This window comes from Rhodnius prolixus, unplaced genomic scaffold (genome assembly GCF_049639745.1).
Source record: "Rhodnius prolixus isolate KJV_2025 unplaced genomic scaffold, Rpr scaffold_35, whole genome shotgun sequence".
NCBI lineage: Eukaryota > Metazoa > Arthropoda > Insecta > Hemiptera > Reduviidae > Rhodnius > Rhodnius prolixus.
Genome location: NW_027411629.1, coordinates 456,361 through 476,480, shown reverse-complemented (window position 1 = coordinate 476,480; position 20,120 = coordinate 456,361). Strand labels below are relative to the sequence as shown.

Below are 20,120 nucleotides of genomic sequence, written 5' to 3'. Positions count from 1 at the left end.
TAAGACAAAGTTGTGTGAGTGTTTTGGTGTTCTAGATGTGTATATTGATTTATTAATCTACTGCATATCACTTTTATTTGATATATGGTTGCTGGAAAATATGCTTCTTCGTGACGTTCTCTCGAGGTTTGCAAGCGTCCCCTCTAACGTAACATTTCAGTATATTATTGTTTAAAATTTTAAACAAGAAATTTAAATTTATAAGTTTAATAAGGTTGCATTCTGAGGAACAGATTTACTTCAGATTTGAAATTCTGATGCAGTTTCATTAAATATAAATTAGTGACTATTTTCTCACATCCTAAAGCGAGAGTTAAGTTATTTAGGCAAGGGATTAGCCAGTTGGTTTCATTGTGAACTTGTAAGCAGAAGCCAACGGATCAAATCTAAGTGAGATGCCCTTAGATTTTCGCTGAATACTAGCGTTTTCCGATCATAACCGGTGATGGATACTAGTGTTGTTTGAAAGGAGAGCACGAGACCAAAGGCCGCAGGGAACAAAGAAGGCTCCGGGCGCTTTTTCTTGAAGTGTTGACGCGTCTTAAATTAAAATTAAATATATACTACTTTGTACTACAAGTTTCCCCATCTAATTGGCAGTTTTAATAATATTAATTTGGGATAGTTGGTAGATCTGTTCTCTTTCGTAGTTTTTGAAACTTAAGGAAAAGACGAGAGTGGACACCTCGTTTGCGTACATTTCTAATTTTGATCAGTGAATCAAAGTTCTTACTAACATGCTATTTCTTTTCGACTCAAGGGACTTCGGTGGAAACCTATTATTTTACCCCGAATTTTGATACAGTTGCAGTACTATCTTCTAAGGGGTGTTGGTCTAGTGGTCAAGAGTGTAGCTTTGTAACTGGGAGATCTCCAGTTCGAATCCCGATTATGACTACTTTTTATTTGTTAGAAAAAACTGTTTATAGTAAAGTATGAGCTTCCACCCCCGTCCACGACACCTGATTGGTAGTTGGATGTTAAGCCCGCCTGAAAAAATAGGCGATTACTTTTCTTTTACTATCTCCTGGTGCGTGTAAGAGCAAGTTAAAATGGAGCGCTAATTTTTTTCACGAGTTTATTATTGATTACTTTTAACTGTTGGTTTATTTTACTTGGCCAGGATGAAGAGGTCGCGATGCTGTCCGAACTTTCGCACCTACAGGAGGTCGTGGACCAGCTGGAGAAACACTCGGCAGATCCACACACTCTTCCCCCGGCTAGCGAACAGGTATCACAGTTGTTTCTTTCAAGCTATGGAACTTTCACAAATGACGATATTTTCATTAGGAAATTATAACTTTTTTTTATTACTTTCTACGAATTTATTACTAAGTAAAGCATTACTTATTTCAAAACAAATGAAAAACCTTTTTTAAAATCTGGTTTACACGAGTGAAAGAGGAGCCAAAATAAGGTAGTTGCTGCTTTAAATATATAATATATATATATATAGAGAGAGAGAGAGAGAGAGAGTGAGAGTGAGAGAGAGAATGGAAATCAGTGGAGGCACCCCCTGATAAATTTTATGGATTATCAGTGATAGAATGGAAATCAGTGAATTCACCTACCATAAGAATATAACTGATCAGGATCATCAAATCCAGTACGATTTTTTGCAAACGTGTAATTTAATAATTTATTTATTTAAGAACTATATTCAAAAATATAAAATTTACATTATAAATAATGAAATAAAATAAAAACAAGTAAATGGTACATATATGAGTTTAAATGAGTGTTAGGTACCAATTTCGAAAGAAAGGATTTTCGTTTAACGAGTTTATTGTTAAAATGTGCGTTATTCTTTAGTTAATTAAAGAAATATGCCAAATAATGTGAAGAAATCACAGATTTTCTTGAACTACTCAATAAACTTTTGGAATTAACAGTTTGTGAAGAGCTAATGAATAAACCGAGAACTTACTTATCGCTCTAATCTCCAAGTTAAAAACTGACATGTTTTATTCTAATACGGCTTATAAAAACAAATAAATACAACAAGCAGAAAAGATTTTAAAGTCTACATTTTCATTAGATATTTAGTTGTCATTTTGCTATCATTATGCCAACAATATTGAATATCGCGATATGTTATACATCTACGGTTTCGTAGATTGGAATAGTGGAGAAGCTAGGCGGGAATATTCTAGATGTTTTCCTGATAGGGTATTACACGTTTGCAAAAAATCGTACTGGATTTGATGATTCTGATCAGTTATATTCTTATGGTAGGTGAATTCCTTTCATAATGTTGACGCTGTTTTGAGGCCTACTTTTTTGCAATTAATCACAGATTTCTGCATCAATTTTTAACATAACCCCAATTATTGTATACCGTTCGAAAGGTGATCGCATGTAGATGTTTTTCCTGAATAGTGCACGGTTTTTTCATATAAAATCCTACAACAAATCTGCTTATTTCAAACGAAAGAGCATTATATTTCCTATAAACCTGCTTAACCCAGAGCCTCAAAACGTTTCTTATAACAATGAAATTTTTACTTTAATGTCTAAAAAATTCGTTCTCGATGATTTTTGTTAAAATTTTTAACTGCATTTTTTCAATGGTTAATGAATCAAGGAATCACATAATTTCAGAAAAAGTTGCGCATTTATTGAGCTTCAAGATTATATGGATTTTTTTGGATTTTAATAAAACCCTACCCCGAACAGAGGGATGTAAATGCAGAAAACTGGGATTTTGCGTAACTGACTTTTCACTATTAATTTACTCAAATGTCAATTTTTACCATTTTAGTTTAGAACGAAATTTTTCGGCATTCAAGTAAAAATTTCATTGTTATAAGAAACGTTTTGAGGCTCGGTATTAAGCAAATTTATAGGAAATTTAATGCTCTTTCGTTTGGAATAAGCAGATTTGTTGTAGGATAAAGGATAGAAAAGTTACGGCCGTTTTTATGGTGGAAAACGTGAATATCGACGGAAAAGTTAAAAATGCAAATTTCTTTGACACTATTGAGAATCGGGCCAAAGTGAAGAGAATATTTTTTGTGGCATTTGAGCTGCTGAATCACCTCCCGAAGTTTTGACCACTCCTCCGTATACACCCTGTATATATTTCATATTCTGATCATTTGTAAGATTTCTCGTTGGTATCATGCCTTTTCTATGAAAAACTCCTGTCAACTTAGGTAGGTCTAAATTTTAACAACTTATAAATAATTGAAGTTTATTAAAGTAAAAAAGTGCACTATGTTATGAAATCTTAATTGTGAAGATGACAAGAACTGACAGTTATTGATCACTTATTTGTGAATACTTTTCGATTTTAAATATTGGTAAATGTTATTTTGTTTTTCCCCATATTTGTTTGAGTCATTGGCCAATACTTATATTAAGATCCTGTTATAAAAGTACCAAATTTTAAGATTAGCTATGGAACAAAAATGGCTTTTTTCAGGTGATAAACGACGTGAAAAGTAGTGACAATTGGACGGTACAAAGTCCGCCATCGAGTCCCGGCTCGTTGGGCTCCAGGAAGTCCAGCATGTGCTCCATATCCTCTTTGACAAGTTCCTCCAGTGGCAGTAGCAAGTCACACCACTCGCCAAGCCACCACCATTGGCATAGATCTCTTTCACATGTGAGCTAACGAATCAGTTATCTAAAGCTTTAGTTCTAGACCTTTTTTTTTGTATTTATTTTTATTGGTAGCTGATATTTTAAATTAATTCAAGAGGAGATAAACTCATGAGATGATGCTGCTGCATAAGAGTTCGTGAAATATCGCGCAATTGATCTTACAATCGTGCAAATTTTCTGTTTCCAGTTTTCATCAAAAAAAGATGTTCATAGCGCCCCCGTTCTCGAAAAAATGGCTTTTATAAATTAATGTTTTTTTACTGACAGCAGCCGTCAAAACAGATTTACGGAAAGTTCAAAATTGATGTTTCGTTTAGATTGTATTAGACCAGACTTTTACTTTTCAGCCAAAATTTGATCAGCCACGAAGTGCCGCTTTAATTACTCCATTTTACTTTTTGTCACCGGAAATACATGTCTTCGGCAAATAAGTTTTAGCGAATGGTCTTTTGCTATTGCTGTTAGTGTATACCAGAGACCATCTAAAAAATGGAATGTCTCACAAGTTGAGCATCCCTTATATACTATTGCCACTTTTGATGTTTAGTTCCAACCGATATCAGTCATCTGGGAAATGCTACTGTACTGATGCAATTTTTCCGATTTCTACGACTTTCTGCAACGATTATGTTTAAACTTCGTGCACTTTATCCCCTATTTATTTGTCAGTCACTTTTGATTTTTTGGGGGGGAGGGAGTAGTCAGTGAACACAACTTTAATTGGTATTTATTTAAACTACTTTTATTTTTCTAATCGTTGAACTTGAGAAAAAAACATTTCGTAAGTTGGTTTATATCACAGAGTATGTTTTGGATAGAATAACATTAGTCAAAAGGGCACTTAAATAAATTACTTTTATAAACATAAGAAAAAATTATAATTTATAATTGACATAAACAAAGATAAATAATTTACTTTTTACATTATTTTTATATTTTATTAATTGCAATTATTATTATTAGCAAATAGCCACCATTGTTATAACTTATTTATTATTTCTTAACATTTTTTTACATAGTATAAAAATTTAAAATGAAATTCATATTGGTACAATTTAATATATTTTCCAGTACATCAAGTTCTGTTTGATTAGTCAAAGATATAAATTTGCTGAAATATTTTACTCTATATGCATCAAAAGTCTCTTACATTTTAACAAGTGTTTAATTGAATCAGGTGAATTATCATTACAAAACGCGCAGTAGGTATGGTCTGAATTCGTATTTTTAATCTTTTATTATTATTCTAGGGAACTTATCACTTGCCTAACCGATTTGAGAAATTATTCTTACACGTTTAATTGTAGCATTCACCAAAAGATAAGACTGCTTACAATTGTAATTACTGATGAATCTAATATAATTATTAAATTTAGTATTTTAAAGTTTTTCAATCTCCTTACAAGAGAGGTGCAATTTAAAAACGTTAATTAAACTGTTTTTATTTTTAATCAATTCGCTGTAACCTTGTGACTCCCAGAAATTTATAGCATCTCAGCTGTTGTTTAGCTGCAAACCACACCACAATTTGTGCTGATTTGAACGCTAGCCATTTTGACGGGAAAGCACTGAACATCACTGACCAGGACTCAAGTGCACCCAATCTTTATAAAATAACAAGGGTTTACTGCTGTAGAAACTTGTCCGATAAACATTACTGAAAATGTAGAGTGTTGTAAACTGAGTGCAATCACTTATGGACAACCTAGAGTTAGAAAAACAAATGACGGAAGTGTAGAGTGAGAATGTGTTGGCAGCAGGCGCCAGTGGCTGCAATGGCGCCCAGGCCAGCCGCGCCCAGCGTCGCCAGCGTCTTCTCTCAAGACTCGGGCTTCACTTCCCAAGACACGCTCTTTAACTCGCAGTTTTCTAGTCTCAAAGTAAGTATCCATCTCAGCTGACTTCTTTACTTTTATTATTTTACTTCTTATTTGCTTATTATGGGTTTAAAAAGAAGGAACTGCTACGTTCCTTCATCTTGTGCGAAAATTGTCAGAAGAGTATTATAGTAGAGTAATTGCTATTAAACTCGTGAGATTTAGTTGTATTGGTACCGCGGATCCTAAAATTTGTGGTACTGGCTGCTGCTGCCAAAATAAATAGAGCAGATTCAAGGTGAACCTTTGCTTAGAAGGAGAGGTTAAAAGAGGTTTAAGCACCGCTAAGTCACTGACAAAAATAAGAGGCTGAATAGAAACCGGTGCGTTGTTCGCCTTACGATCAAAAACTGGTCTCAATTTATTGTTGTAAATGCAAAATGCAAGTAACTTTCATCTTAGCGGGGTTTCGTATACTCTCACCACGATCAATGCTTTTTAGTGACTTTACTTAGTGAAGTCTCCTTTAGTGGCTTCCATACCCTAAAAATTTCAGTTTGTAGTACGGTTTCATCATCTTTATAATCGAAATCTTGTGAGCGCCTAGGCGACTTGAGATTGTCTATGTAACAAAGACGACGTTGCATTTCATACAAGGCCATCGGTTTTTTTTTTTTTTTTTTTTCATCCAAATCTCTCCCTCCAAAAATCTCTTTAAACACCTACCTTTTTATTCCTCCTTCACAATTTCCTCGCAGGTTCTTCTGACTAGACTTCCCTCATTTATTCTTAACTGGTAGCCAAACCAAACTAATTTTACTTCTTCCAGGAATTGACTGGACTGACTTGAATTATCCAACTTTGTTTGATAAACATTTCTTAGTCTGCCTAATGTATTTCTGTTTTCGTTAATTTTATGTCACTATTTGTACAAAAATATTTTACTTTTACAAATTATTATGGGCCAGCTCACTTAGAGCGTAACACATTTTGGATATATATGGAGTTCTTCAAAGGTCTTCTTGATACAATCTTGGTTTCAGTCTTAAAGCTTCCCAAGATGGTAATGAGATGTGGATGGCAGTGTGATGGTAATGAGATGTGGATGACAGTGTGATTATGGTGAGGAAGAAGTTGCCTGTTAATTTAGTCATGTGAATGGTTGAATGCGAGTTCTCTGTATATTTGTGGGTTCCTAATAAACCATGGGAGCGTTCAGTGGCTATTCGTAGTACTTTATTTTGGAAAAGTCAGCAGGTATTTTCGTCAGGGTGTTGCCAGCTGTAATCCAGACTGGGTCAGCGTATGTAAGAGGTCTAAGGAGCGTCATTTAGAGCAGTACAGTGCTGGAGTGTTTAGGCGGTGTGTTTCTATTATAATGGGTAACTGTTTCATTCTATTGCTTATATTGATATTAAGACGGCCTTCGACGATGTGTATCATAAAATGTTATTACTTAAACTTTTCAATATCGGGTTTCGTTCAAATGTTAACATTCTTGTAGATCTTTACTCTAACTTCCTTTCGGTGGTGCGCGTAAGAGATGGTATTTCTGATCTTTTTTCAGTGTATTGTGGGTCAGGTAGAAATGCCTTCTCTCCCCTCTTCTTTTCTCCTTGTTTATCAGCTACCTTCCTTCTGCTTTAGAGGGCGTATTTTAGTTGGCAACTTGAAGATCAACTCTTACTTATATGCTGACGACTTATTAATTATTTCTAATAATCCAGTTGGTTTCAATGGAATGTTAATATTATTGAAAAATATTTTTAACAATGGCATATAAATTTAATTTGAAGAAACAATTGAGTTATGCACAGATTGTAGGCTGAATCCTGGAGGATCCAGCGCCACAATCGGGAAGGCCAGCCAATACTGGAACTCTCTAGAGTTTGGAAAGAAGTTTAGGAAATTGGTAAAAGGTCGCGGGGCCAACGTCTTTTCAGGTGTCGTGGAGGACTGTCAGGATGGGTTGTTGTGGATAAGGCTTGTGCTGTGGGATTAGGATGTATGGTTAAGCTATTATGGAAATTAAGGAAGCGAGAATGGATTTGGTCATTGACAAAAGGGATATTGAGGTCTGTGTGGAGGGTTAAATTGAATACATAGTAAGGAGCGTTGACGATATGCCGAAGGACTTTAGATTGAAAGGTTTGGATTCTTTGGATGTTGGAAGGTTTCGCAGAGCCCCTTAACCAATACTTATAAATATCTTGGTATTACATTATCTTCCCGCTTCTCGTATAATCACCATAAAGATAAACTTTGTACAGAAAAATTGGGTCTAAACGGAATATGGGATCACTTTCTGACATTAATGCAATTCCCCTAAAAGCTAAATATCGCGTTTATCACAGTGTGTTACTTCAATAATTTTTTACGCTGCTCAAGTTTTAGGCTAGCAGCGGTTTTAGATAGAAAAATTTCAGAGGTATTTCCTCAAAAAATCGTTTATACGTCTTTCTACAGCTCCTTCTTTCATCTAAAAGATAGAAACTGAAATAGATAAAATTTACATGTATAATTTTGCTTTAAGATTTTAATTGCCACTGACAATCGCTTTTCCAAAATTGTAGCCCATGAAATAGAAACAAAAACCTACTTTGATTCAAAGTTTGGACTAACCTTGCCCAAAAGCACTCTCTGATATTTGATATCTCCCGACAATAGGTCTGGATGGAAGATTTTTTGTAGCTGTTGCGGAGGATAAGACGGGCTAGTTTAGTCTGTGGATCGCGCCATGTAATCTGAGCGTTTCGTCCTTTACAGACCACTGATAGACTATCTGTACAAGTTCAAGTATATGTCGTCTTTGTTGTGCATCAAGATGGTGTGCAGGTTTGGTGGTAGTGGGCAATTAGTCCGAACTAGCGCCCTCCACAGTTGATCCCTACCGCGAGTTATTTCTTACAGGCTAATAACAGATGGTTGGAGTCGGCTATGGAGGAGACTGTGTTTATTGTGATCCCTATGCGTCTTCCCTTTTCAATTTATACACCTCATATCTTTCTCTTGCTATTTTCTTTCTAATTTTTTTATTACAAGTGGTGAAAACCTGAGCTGGTGAATATGTCTGCGGCAGTGGGGGTCCTGGGACCCCGGCGTTGGACCTAAGTCCTGATAAGTTGTGTGGTGGTAATGGTAAAAGCGTCATTGTACTAAACACTAATTTAATTAACACTAAAATGAATAATGTAAATAACACTAATGTGAATGTTTAAAAACCACTGATGTAAGTAATAGTGAAAATATAAGTAATATGGAAGTGGGTCGATCTGTGTCCAGTTCTAATACTAATTTTAACCCAATTCAATTCTTGTTTAATGAAACTGGTACATGAGCCAATAAAAGATTAGGTGAGGCAATATCAAGTAGTGCCACTAAAGTGCATGTTCAGGAGATTAATGACAGCTCAAACAGAAACCAATCTATGTTTAAAAACTTGATTACATCAATAAAGCAAGTAAAAATCGTTATCGTCCTAATGATGAAGGTCCATATGTTATTAACCTAGAGAATAACAAAGATAACCTAGGTAAAGTACTTAGGATGGCCTTGGGCAAGTGGTTGTTTAAATCAGCGAAGGATATAATTTCGGTTACCGCACTGAACAGAATAAAAATCACATCGAGTACACCATAGTCAACTAACAACTTATTATCTTTAGACATACTTAAAGAACGTGAAATTGTTGCTTGTATTCCTAACTTTCGAGTACAATGCACAGGTGTAATTAGGAATATTGATGTGGAAATAGGCGATAATGAAATATATGAGCTTATCTTACCTTTCCCCCCTCTCGAAGTCAGACGTCTTACTCGGAAAAAATATATTAACGATAAACAACTTCGTTTACCCATTTGAAATTACCTATTTGTTTTATCACTTTTGATAGCCAGACATTGCCATAATACGTATCCCTTATATGGGAAAAGGTGTAAGGTAGATCCTTATCCTTCCATCTATAAGACAATGCAAAAAATGTTCGCGATTTAGGCATTTAGAGGAGCAGTGCAGAAGCAAAACAAGATTATTTTTATTTTTTTTTTTTTTTTATATATTATTTAAGGCGCGTCAACATCTATGGTTATTGGCGCCCGGAGCTTTTTCCAGTGCACTGCCGGCCTCCGGACAGTGTTCTCTCTTTGCAGACAACACTGTCCATCACCGGACAGTGAGCTGTAAGAAGCTCCTAGGAAGAAAAAATCTAAGGGTCAGCAGCTGGACTCGAACCCGGGACCTCCGCGTGGGAGTCCAGTGTGCTAACCACATAGCTAATCCCTTCCCTAAAACAAGATTATTGTGGAGAAAACCATAGAACCAGTGAATGTACTGGATCTGAGGCTGTTCTTCCGACATGTGTTCATTGTAAGGGCGAGCACAGATCTACTTTAAGGGACTGCCTATTAAATTAACAAAAAATAACGAAATCAAAAATAGAATACTTAATAAAAATACTTTTGCCACTGTTACTCAAAATAAATTTGATATTTTAAGCGAGGAGGAATGTCCTAATATAGCTGCAACTAGTCCCACAATGCCAGTTTTAAGTAAATATAATAATAAATCAGTTGGTACCGAGATTTTGTCTAAAGGACTCGGTTAAATCAAATAAATTTATTAACAACGATGTTTAAACTATAATTCACAAAACTAACACTCATAATAGTATGGAAATATAGTAGAGAATAAAGGTAAACTAACAACCGTACTGCAACACTTCATACACGTACAGACAGACAAATTATTATCACAACACAAGTAAACCCACAAACTGGCAGACACACGGAAGAATCACAAGATAGTAATGGGTATGTTTTACAGTTAAAATAAAAAATGATGATTCTAATAAAAAAGAAATATTTAAATTTGTTGCATGTAACTTGAAAGAAATTATTTCTAAAATAACAATTGTTCAAATTCAGGCAATACAAGTATAAAACAACATCCACAATCCAGTAATAGCTACCACAACAATTCAATTCAATTGGTAACAGATACCAGCATTAAACAGCATTCGCAGTGCACATCATAATTCATGCATTATTTAATAACATTATTATCATTACTTTTCAACATACATACGCACAAACAAATATATAGTACAATCTTAATTATACTCAATACTTCAATTTTATAAATTAAAAAAAAAAGAAAAAAGTTAAAAATTCTACAATTAAAAGTAAGATCTCTTCAAAGCAATAGAAATGACTTAGAAACATTTCTGAAAATAAATAACGTAGAAATAGTATTGCTATCAGAAACCAGGTGCAAGCGATCGCAAATAATTAATATTTTTAATTACAAATTTAAGGCGCCACGGTAGCCGAGCGGTTAGAGGCGAGACCTGTGAAGCCAATATATATTGTGGTACTGGGTTCGATTCCCGGTCTTAGGCCTTGAATTTTATTTAATGGTTAATACAAGAAATTTTCCGTAAAGTATGTTTGCTAGTCGCCTCTGTCCACACCTAATTGGTAGTCGGACGTTAAGCCCCGTCTGAAAAAAATAGGCTATTACTTTACTTTAATTACAAATTTATTAGAGCCTACAGAAATAATGGATATGGCGGGTCAGAAATTTTTGTATAAAATTAACATTTACTTTAAAATAATTCAATTTCAATCTAAATTCAATAACAAAAAAATTCAAACCTGTGGCATTAGCTGTAAGATGTCAAATTCATATATCGTGATATTGATTTATTGTGCACCTGGGCACAAATTTTAGACTGGTTTTTGGACCTCATTATTTAGTTCCTTGAGTTTGCCAGCCTTGATCTTCGGGGACTTCAATGCATACCATAGAATCTTTGGTTGTTTATTCAGTAATGCTGAAGGTAGGGACCTACTCGACGTCATACATGAAGGGAACTTGTGTTTATTAAATGACGGAACAGCCACACTTTTACAGAGACCTGACAGACGTCCTTCCGCCGTTGATCTCTCCATTTGTTCGCCTTCTCTAGTACCTAGGCTAGACTGGAAGGTATTAAATTAGATGAACCTTTCGGTTCAGATCACTTATGCATACAAATTTCTTTTGACAAAAACATCTCTCCTCTCCAATCAAAGAACTTGCTACAAAAAATGGAATCTGAAACTAGCTAACTGGGAACTTTATACTCGCCTATCAGAATAACTGCTGTCCCAACTGAGTATCTCACACGATCCGTGTACTAATTATGTAAACTTTGTCAAAATTATTAATAGCGCCGCTATTCCATATTTGTTGAAAATTGGTTAACCAAAAATATGACCTTAAACGTTCCCGAATTGGATGAAGTGAGTTTCAATTGTGTTACAAGTTCCGATCAGAGACGACAGATCGCTCTAGGGGTAATGCAAAAACAGTTCTACTCGCTAATCTTTAATCCCTACCATTTATGTATCGATGTTAAAACTAACTACACCTTTAATTTTTTTTTACTTATAATTCTAATAATTGCAGCAATAGAGAGTTGTTTGAGTGTTTCCCACTAAAGGAAGTCTTGAGCGTCTTTATTTATACTAGATTCTTCATGTTCTTTAGTGGAATATAACTTTTTTGAATCAAATAATTTGCAGGTGTCTGGAACGGTGGAACAAAACAACGTGAGCACCCCATGTGGCAACGGGTCATCCACAGTCATCTCACACCCCACATCCACCTGGCCCAACCTGCAGGAGTCTCTGCAGTTCGAACGAGCTGCCACTGCTATCATCAACGACAGACCTCATACCATCTCTACAGGTAGTTTTTTCTATTAGATTACAAGCTCAGATTATTGTCCTCTTTAGATTGGCAATAACTCTTGCTACGGTTAAAAACAGTAAGCTTAACCAGTGGAGTATTGCTGGAGTAGGACTAAAATCTCTTGTAGACTGTTTTGACCTCAAGAACATCATACGTCTGACAAAATCTTTATTAGTACAACTCACCCTAAACCCAAAATATTTCGGCCATTATCGCTAGGCATTCTATTTTCGGTCCTCTATTCTTGCACACTAGCCTACCAGACCTAAGTCCCTGCGGATTTGGTACTTCACACAACAAATGTTTAAGCTCTCCTAAGTTAATCATAATGTGAGTCCTAGATTTTTCCTCTAATTCATTCTTTAGTAGTGTCAAACCAAGATCACTGTGCACTAAGGGTCCAGCGACCTGGGTGTGTTCTTGTAACATTTAGTTTTACAACTGTTGATTGGCCTCGTGAGACCAGCTGCTGAAAATCAGAAATATCATGAGTATTTCACGAAAAGTTTAACAAGTTCTAAAATATCCTCTTGGTAAAGCTTCGGTTTTGAATTTCTCTTTTAACAAAAATTGAATTTTTGCTGTTGCCTGTTGTTGACTGGCGATTGGCGACTAAAGCAAAACTCTGGCTATCCTTGTAACTCGATCAACTTGCTTTGCTTTTTTCCACCGTAAGTGTGAGAGCACTTACTCTTGCAATTCCAGGTCGCTTCAATATTCTCCTAGAACTTTCCAATATGTCTCCATGTAATGCTTTCTATTGTTTGTTTCTAGGGTTCTTTTTTTTTTTATCGCGTTCTGGCTCAGTTTCAATAACTTTTGGATTCCGTGTATCTGTTATATAAATTTTCAGAGAAACCTCAGCTCGCAGTACTTATTAGAAGCCTGAAAAATTGTTTTTGACAGGAGTTTATTTGTAGTTTTCTGTTTGTAGCTTACGAACGAGGCCACCATCGGCCCCCGCTGACTGTGTATACGTTTCAAGCGGTGCACGCGTGCCATTCTCAGCCGGCCAGCCCTGTGGGCGTGTCAGAGGGGCTCGGACAGTGCTCGAACTCGCCCAGTATTGCCACCAGACCGCCCGTACCACACCGGGGCTCCTCTTTGGAGAGGCCACAAGTTACCAAGCCAAGGCCGCATCATCCAATTACCGCTGCACTCATCCAGCACTCAGGTTTGCTTCTAATTTGTTTTGCTAAGGATTCTAAATACAATCTGTGAAACTATGAACTATGTAACCAAAACGTACTTAAGTACAATTTTATAATGATAATATAACTAAAACACTTCAAGTTACAAATTGTTTTTAATCCCAACGGATTTAATCACGACTGCTATATGGAGGTTTCATAAGGGACGTAAGATCTGGGTCAGTATTTTTTTTTGAGACGAGTGAACACATGGCTGTGTGTCTTGGTTTATCCTTTTCTTAGTTGTATTTCGGATAAGAGGGGTTCAGAACTTTTCTTCAAAAGGAATTTGTATCTGCTCGGAAAGTCAGATTACGCTTTAATGTCTAGTGTTTTTTAGTTCCTGTGTACCCTTTAAATGCCGAAGTCAATTAATTTTTAGGAATTAATTAATGTTCTGTGGCCAACGAAATTGAAATCTCAGTAAAAAATGTATTACTTAAAACCATAAAAAATAATTAAAGGTAAACGTGATACGCCATTAGGTTTAAAATATTGCTTGCCATAAGAAAATATGTAATTACATAAAATTTCGTGTGTTTCAGTAAAATTTGCGGTGAAAAAAGTATAGTGAATTCTTAAACTTAATTAATTAAAAAAGAAAAATGTAAATTTTTAAGTCAATAATATTTATTCATCTATTATATTGCAAAAATTTTTGATTAAATATTTCGAAGCTGCTCGTAATAAGGAAACCCTCCGAGTTTACTTTATCGATAAATTCCCTAATTTTCTTTAAAAATAAGGAATGTAGCTGGTTTTTTTAAGTGTAATTATTTCCAATAGATTTCGAGAAAAACAAAAACTGGGCAAAAACTTTATTTTCAACAATGGTTGTTACCGATTTTCAGGAATGAGGTGTCATTCGATTCGAAATTTTATTTAGATGTGCTTTTTGGGAGTTTCGACGCTGTGAATCTAATGAACGAGAAGTGAGCCCTACATAAGTGGGGACCCCTGCAAAATTATATTAATATGTTAATTAATAAAAGCCTCAGACGCCAGTACCTCATGTTGACTAGCCTTAAATAAAAAAATAATGATAACTGTGTAAATCTTTGATAAAATTTGGCAGGAAGAAGGGCCAACCTGTTCTTAAAGCTAGTAAAGGAAAGTATTACGTTTCAAATTTTCCTAACTTAATCGATTTTCATGAATGAAGGGGTTATTCGATTCAAAATTTTACTAGATGTGCTTTTGGGGGGATAATTTCTCTTATAGTTCTTAGTAAAAAGCAATGTAATTACAAATTATCTTACCGCTTTTACAGGACAGTGCTGTAAACGCATTTTACTTTCTGTAGCCCCTCTTAATGGGGTAATATTCATTACGAGTAGTAAAAAACATTAAAACTCTCCGGCAGGACTGTTGAATAAGGATTGATCGTCAAAAACTGCATGAAAAATGAATTATGTATTTTTCATATTCTTTACGTGTTATATAATCTTTTCTTTTAATAACTTTATATTAAAAGAAGGCATATTACATATATGCCTTTATATTACATTTCACATCTTTCCACTCGTTACCACTCCTCAATAACTTTCAAGCACTTTTCTCAGACAAAGTGATATTTACTTACAAATAATATCCAATTTGATTCAAATCGTTTTCCCAAGAAAATTATTTTTGAGGAATTCTTTGGTAACCGTGCTTAGAATGCTAATTAATGACTAAGCATTGTTTTAATACTCTCCGGAGGTAGTTACAGTTTCGCTGGCCTACACAATATCGTTATATTAAAAGGATTGCGTATTCTAATTTCTTATTTTATGGTTTAAGGCTTGTCAACATCTGAGGATATTGGCGCCCTGATTTTTTTCAGTGCACTGCCGGCCTCCGGACAGTGTTCTCTGGGTTACCGGATAGTTAGTCGTAAGAAGCTCCTAGGAAGAGAAAATCTAAGGGCCAGCAGCTGGATTCGTAAGGGATCTCCCGCGTGGGAATCCATTACGATAACCGCATAGCTAATCTATTCTTTGCTCATTCTATGTTAAGTAAATCTGTAACTTTACAGAATAGACTTTTGAAGTTTTGGATTTTTTAGGAAAACGGCATTAGCAGTTATTTCTAATGTTAGAATAATAATTATAGAAATATTTATCTGTTATTTAAATTTGAATGTATATAAAAAAGAAGCAATTAAATTCATAATGATGGGAAATCTATGATATTGATGTATGTAATGTTTGTCAAATGTATGTAAAAACATTCAGACCCTCATAAATTAGCTTAAGTATTCCCGATTTTCAAATATATATCATTAACAGGGAAAGTCCGGTTTCGGACTTTCATCCATTATTAGAGGTAGATTAATCAGTTTAGTGCAGAGTACTTACGTTACCGTCTCACACTACACTTGCTGACTCTCTGACTGAGTGTTTGAGAGTAGAATTGCGTGATTGCAGGTCTGGAGATCACACAACCTATGTATGTGAACATGCACGAGCTGGCCAGTTTAGCGGCCAGCAAGGCCCAGGAGATGAACTTCCCACCGCCCCCTCCGTCCGAGGGCAACAACCAACAGTCCACTCCGCAGGTAAGGTAATCTTAGATATCATGCTAGGTGCAGCTGTAGATTTTTCTTCAACTTCTGTGTTAGGTGTCATTGATCTATTTCTGTCTGAAACTTCATAAGTAGGCAATTCTATCGTTGTTTTGTTTTATTGCAATGGTAAACTAAGTTAAGCAATCTGAATTATCAGTGCTAGTGTTCAAAACACAGCTCATCACGTCCTATATTAAGTTAACCCTCTTTCGGCGTGTTGTAGATTCTGACGTATGGTAAGAAAAGAAACAAGATGATTTGAGTAATTAAATTAATTAATAAATCTTTATGCGTTAATTTAATTAAACCAAAATAGATAAAAATAAAAAATAAAATAAATTTGTTTGAAGCTAATTGAAGGGCTAGGTGTAAACAGTCAAAGTTCAGTCTCAGTAGAAATAGAAAACAAACTATCTCAAATAAGTGGGGGTCTTACTTGGAATATCGCTAATTCAATACTCCCACTACTGCATATACTTTAAAAAGACGAATACATTGATTCATTGATATTCAACGAACCACTCGATAATTTTTTCTGAAATTTTAACACAGTTTAGAACAATCTTTATACTCAACACTCACCAAAAATCGCTGATCTAGCTTATTTTAAAATCACGTTTTTTGTCAGTCAAAGCAACAGCGATGTTAACAGTACCAATCACAGCAGTGAACCCGATAAGTTTATGCTTAAGGTAAGCTAAGGTATTAAGGCAAGTTTCTAAACAATTGAGTTTGTCAGCTCGTGAAGAATTTTTTCTGTTCTTTTTTTCTTTATAAATGTGGTGAAGGTACCCGGTTTATTGTAAATCAGAGCAGAACGAGTTCAACAACCCATGTAAAACTTGTGTAAGGGGTCAATGGACTAGAGTTGGAATGGACTAGAGAATATAACAATCAACTGTTGTGGGGATTTGTTCCTTAGTAGAATATATATTGATTTGGGATAACTAATTTTAATTTGTAGTTTAAATCTGTGGCTTGGTGCAAGGAGTGCCAATGTCAAAAAAAGGATTATGAGTGTACGTCCTCTTTGGTTTACCTGGAGGGGGGGAATATTGATGCTAAATTTTGACATCGGCGCTAGTAAGTTTTAGTAACTCAGTTACTACTGTAAACCCAGCGAGTCGCTGCTTCTGCTGTCTCTCGTTCGCAGCGCGGCTGCACTTCTTGAGATGCTCTCTATCACACCTACACATGCACACCTGCACACGCACACGCTCTTGTCAACTCACTCTCTACACATACACACTCACACACACTAGGGAAGGGATGGATAAATAATAGCCAGAAACAGTTAATTGGTAAACAGAACAAAACTTTATTAAATAAATAAAAAGGCAAACTAAACCATAAAACATAAAAGACTTTCTCTTTAAACTATACGAATGAATATCTGCTATGTACAATGTTCTTAATATCTAATGTTAAATAGTCTCTACAGTTACTGTACACCAGGCCGTGTGAGTAAGGGACTAACACACCGACATACAAGCTCACCTATCTTTGAGTTTGATTCTCAGCTTGTGTCTGTCTGTCTGTCTGCACTAGGCTGTGGCTGCCCACTCTCTGCCTAGTCCCTCACTCACCGGCCTTTACCCCCACTGCCGCTCTTATCGCGGAACCTCTGTTTATTCTCTGTTTCACCTTTAAACCTCACAATACTTCGCCTTTTGTTATTTACCACTTTACACTACTCTGAAATTGACTTTGGCACTCCTTGCAAGAAAAATTCTGATGGGTAATATATTGTAACGAAGTTGACCTGGGCGGAGAAGAAAGGCCTAGATTATTCTAGAGGTTGAACGACCAAAGTCAGTAACAGGCCGCCACTGCATAAACAAAAGGGGCGGTATCTACTTGTGGCAGAAAAGAAAGGCCTAGATTGTTCTAGGGGTTAAGCGACTAAAGCCGGTAACAGGCCACCACTGTGTAGACAAAAGGGCCAGTCTATACCTGAACTAGAAAGGAAAGGGCTAGATTGTTCAAGGAGTTAGTGACCTGTGTAAAAGCCAGCTAAGAGAAAGGCCTCAGTTGGGGTGGTGGCATATGTGTTTCCCAGCCAGTGATTGACAGGTGAGAGTGAGACAGACGGAGTTGGAGAGAGACAGAGAATGGGAGGAGGCGGCTCACAGCTGAGGTGGTGGCGGTATGTGTTTTCCAACCAATGAACGTCAGGAGGGCGTGGAAACTTATGCTCAGAGAGTTGGAGGAGGGCAGTCCCAGTTGGAGGGAGGCACGCAGTTAAAAGGAGGCCGACACAGCTGGAGAAGTGAGTTTTTAATCGAGTTTTTAAGAAGAGTTTTGAATCAAGTGTTAATCGAGTTTTTAATCAAGTTTTAAGGAGTTCTTAACGAGTTGTTAATCAGTTAGTTTTGGAGTTAGTTTTGGAGAGACACTTTGGAAGTGACAGTTTCTGAGAGAATCAGTGTTGCGGAGTGCTTCAGTGGTAGCTAGTTGGGCAATTAGTCAGTTGATGAGTAGAGCTGTTTTAGTGCAGCTGAGACTAGTGCAATTCGGTGCAGTGCGGACCAGTGGTCAGTCGGGGAACAGTTTTGTGGCGTTACGAAGTGAGTAAGTAACAGTAAACTGTTGTGACTGTTGTAAATGGTGACTGTAATGAATAGCGTTAGTTGCTAGTAAATGTTAATGTTAGTTAATGTTAATGTGTGAATAAATCAGGTTATTACTTACAACTTTAGCGAGTTTTATTATTTAAACAAACCCACATAATATTTAATAACTAGTGGCAGGCATTAGTTGTGTAAGTAAAGTTTTTTTTTTTGGGAAAAACTTTACATTGGTGTCAGAAGTGGGATCTAGTAAAACCGCTAAAACGAGTAAGTGTTGATTTTATTAGTTCGGGTGAATTGCCGGAAAGTTTTGGAAAACCGACGAGTGTTGTATGCCCGTGATTACGCAGAGAAGTAAAACATGGAGGAGTTAATAGCACTGGCGAAGGAGATGAGAGAAGATGTGAGAGAAATGAAAAAGGGCCAAGATGAGTTTAAAAAGGGCCAGGATAAGATGATAGAAGGTCTGAAAAACATGGAAAAAACCCAAATTGAGATGATTGAAGATTTGAAAAACTGGCGGTTCGAGATTAGAACAGGCAAAGATGAAATAAAGGGAGAAATAAAAAGGGAAAACGAGATACCAGGAGAAAGGAAGGCCGAAACAGACAACATACAAGAAGAAGACGAAGGCAGCAAGGACGACGCAGATAGCAGGTCGGAATGTACAGGTGAACTTGACCAGGTTAAAGGAAGAAATAGCCTTGTAGAAGTTCAAGAATCTGCGTGGTCAAAAGAAAGCATAGGAGCGCTGGAAAACTGCAGCGGACAGGAAGAGCAAGACCGAGGTAAGAGTACCATTATTGTTCAGCCAGGAGTGGAATGGAGCCCTGAAGCAACCAGGGAGGAACAACTTCTGGGTGAGGACACGGGGTCTGTGCTCAAGTGTCAGGAGGAAGCGGTCCGGAAAGTGGTCCCTAGCAGTCGGGACGTACCGAGCTACTGTGCCCAGCGGAATTCGCTCGCCATTGAAATGGGCATTTTGTCGCGAGACCGGAAAAGTGTGGACAGGAAAGAAGAGGAGCTGTCGGAAATTCACGGAGGTATCACCGGGATTCACTTTGGAGTGAAGAGAGCATGGGCCAAGCGGAGGCAGCGGTTCTCTTGGGTAGGCTACCAAGAAGATGGTGAAGACTGGGCTAGTCGGTGCACCGAGTTGGCAGCAAGGAAGGGACCCAGCCGCGAAACCCATGGTGCCCTGAGACAATACAAGGTAGGAGCTCCGTGCAAGAGGATAGTCAGCGATATGGCAGGACCTTCTCCTGATTTCAGAAGAAGAGTGCGCTGTAATCTAGCTGCGATGGACTACTTCGGTAAGTGGGCAGAGGCCCACGTCGTAGCAGGTCAGGACTCGTCACCGGCAGCTGCAGCATCGGCGGTCTACCAGATCCTCGGCGTCAGGAGGAAAAGGACAACGCCGCTACACCCTCACTCTGACGGCATGGTGGAGCAACTCAACAAGACTCTAGGAGGCCATCAGAGGACTTTGGGGAAAGATCAACAGGAGAATAGGGATGTACATACACCTCCCATAATGATGGAGTACCGATCGGCAGTTCAGGAGACCGAGACCGAGGGCCGAACACCTGCCCGCGTTGTGTTCGGTAGGGAGCTTCGCCTACCCAGTGAACTTTTATTTGGCAGCCCAGAGACGGAC

General features: G+C 36.9%; 1 protein-coding gene across 23 annotated transcripts in view; it reads left to right on the top strand.

Moving 5' to 3' along the window:
• mim (missing-in-metastasis) overlaps positions 1-20,120 on the top strand; it is a 159,191-nt gene that overhangs the window by 14,677 nt on the left and 124,394 nt on the right. For 10 of the 23 annotated variants that reach the window (XR_012461662.1, XM_074139541.1, XM_074139542.1 and 7 more), the window contains 6 exons: positions 1,124-1,231; positions 3,425-3,607; positions 5,364-5,486; positions 11,987-12,152; positions 13,090-13,329; positions 15,754-15,884. Coding sequence is in view for 22 of the 23 variants with exons in the window: in XM_074139541.1 (XP_073995642.1) it covers positions 1,124-1,231; positions 3,425-3,607; positions 5,364-5,486; positions 11,987-12,152; positions 13,090-13,329; positions 15,754-15,884 (951 nt within the window). In the remaining variant the exon portion in view is untranslated. The remainder of the gene's footprint in view (positions 1-1,123; positions 1,232-3,424; positions 3,608-5,363; positions 5,487-11,986; positions 12,153-13,089; positions 13,330-15,753; positions 15,885-20,120) is intronic. The other 13 variants (XM_074139534.1, XM_074139537.1, XM_074139531.1 and 10 more) reach the window with 2 other exon arrangements.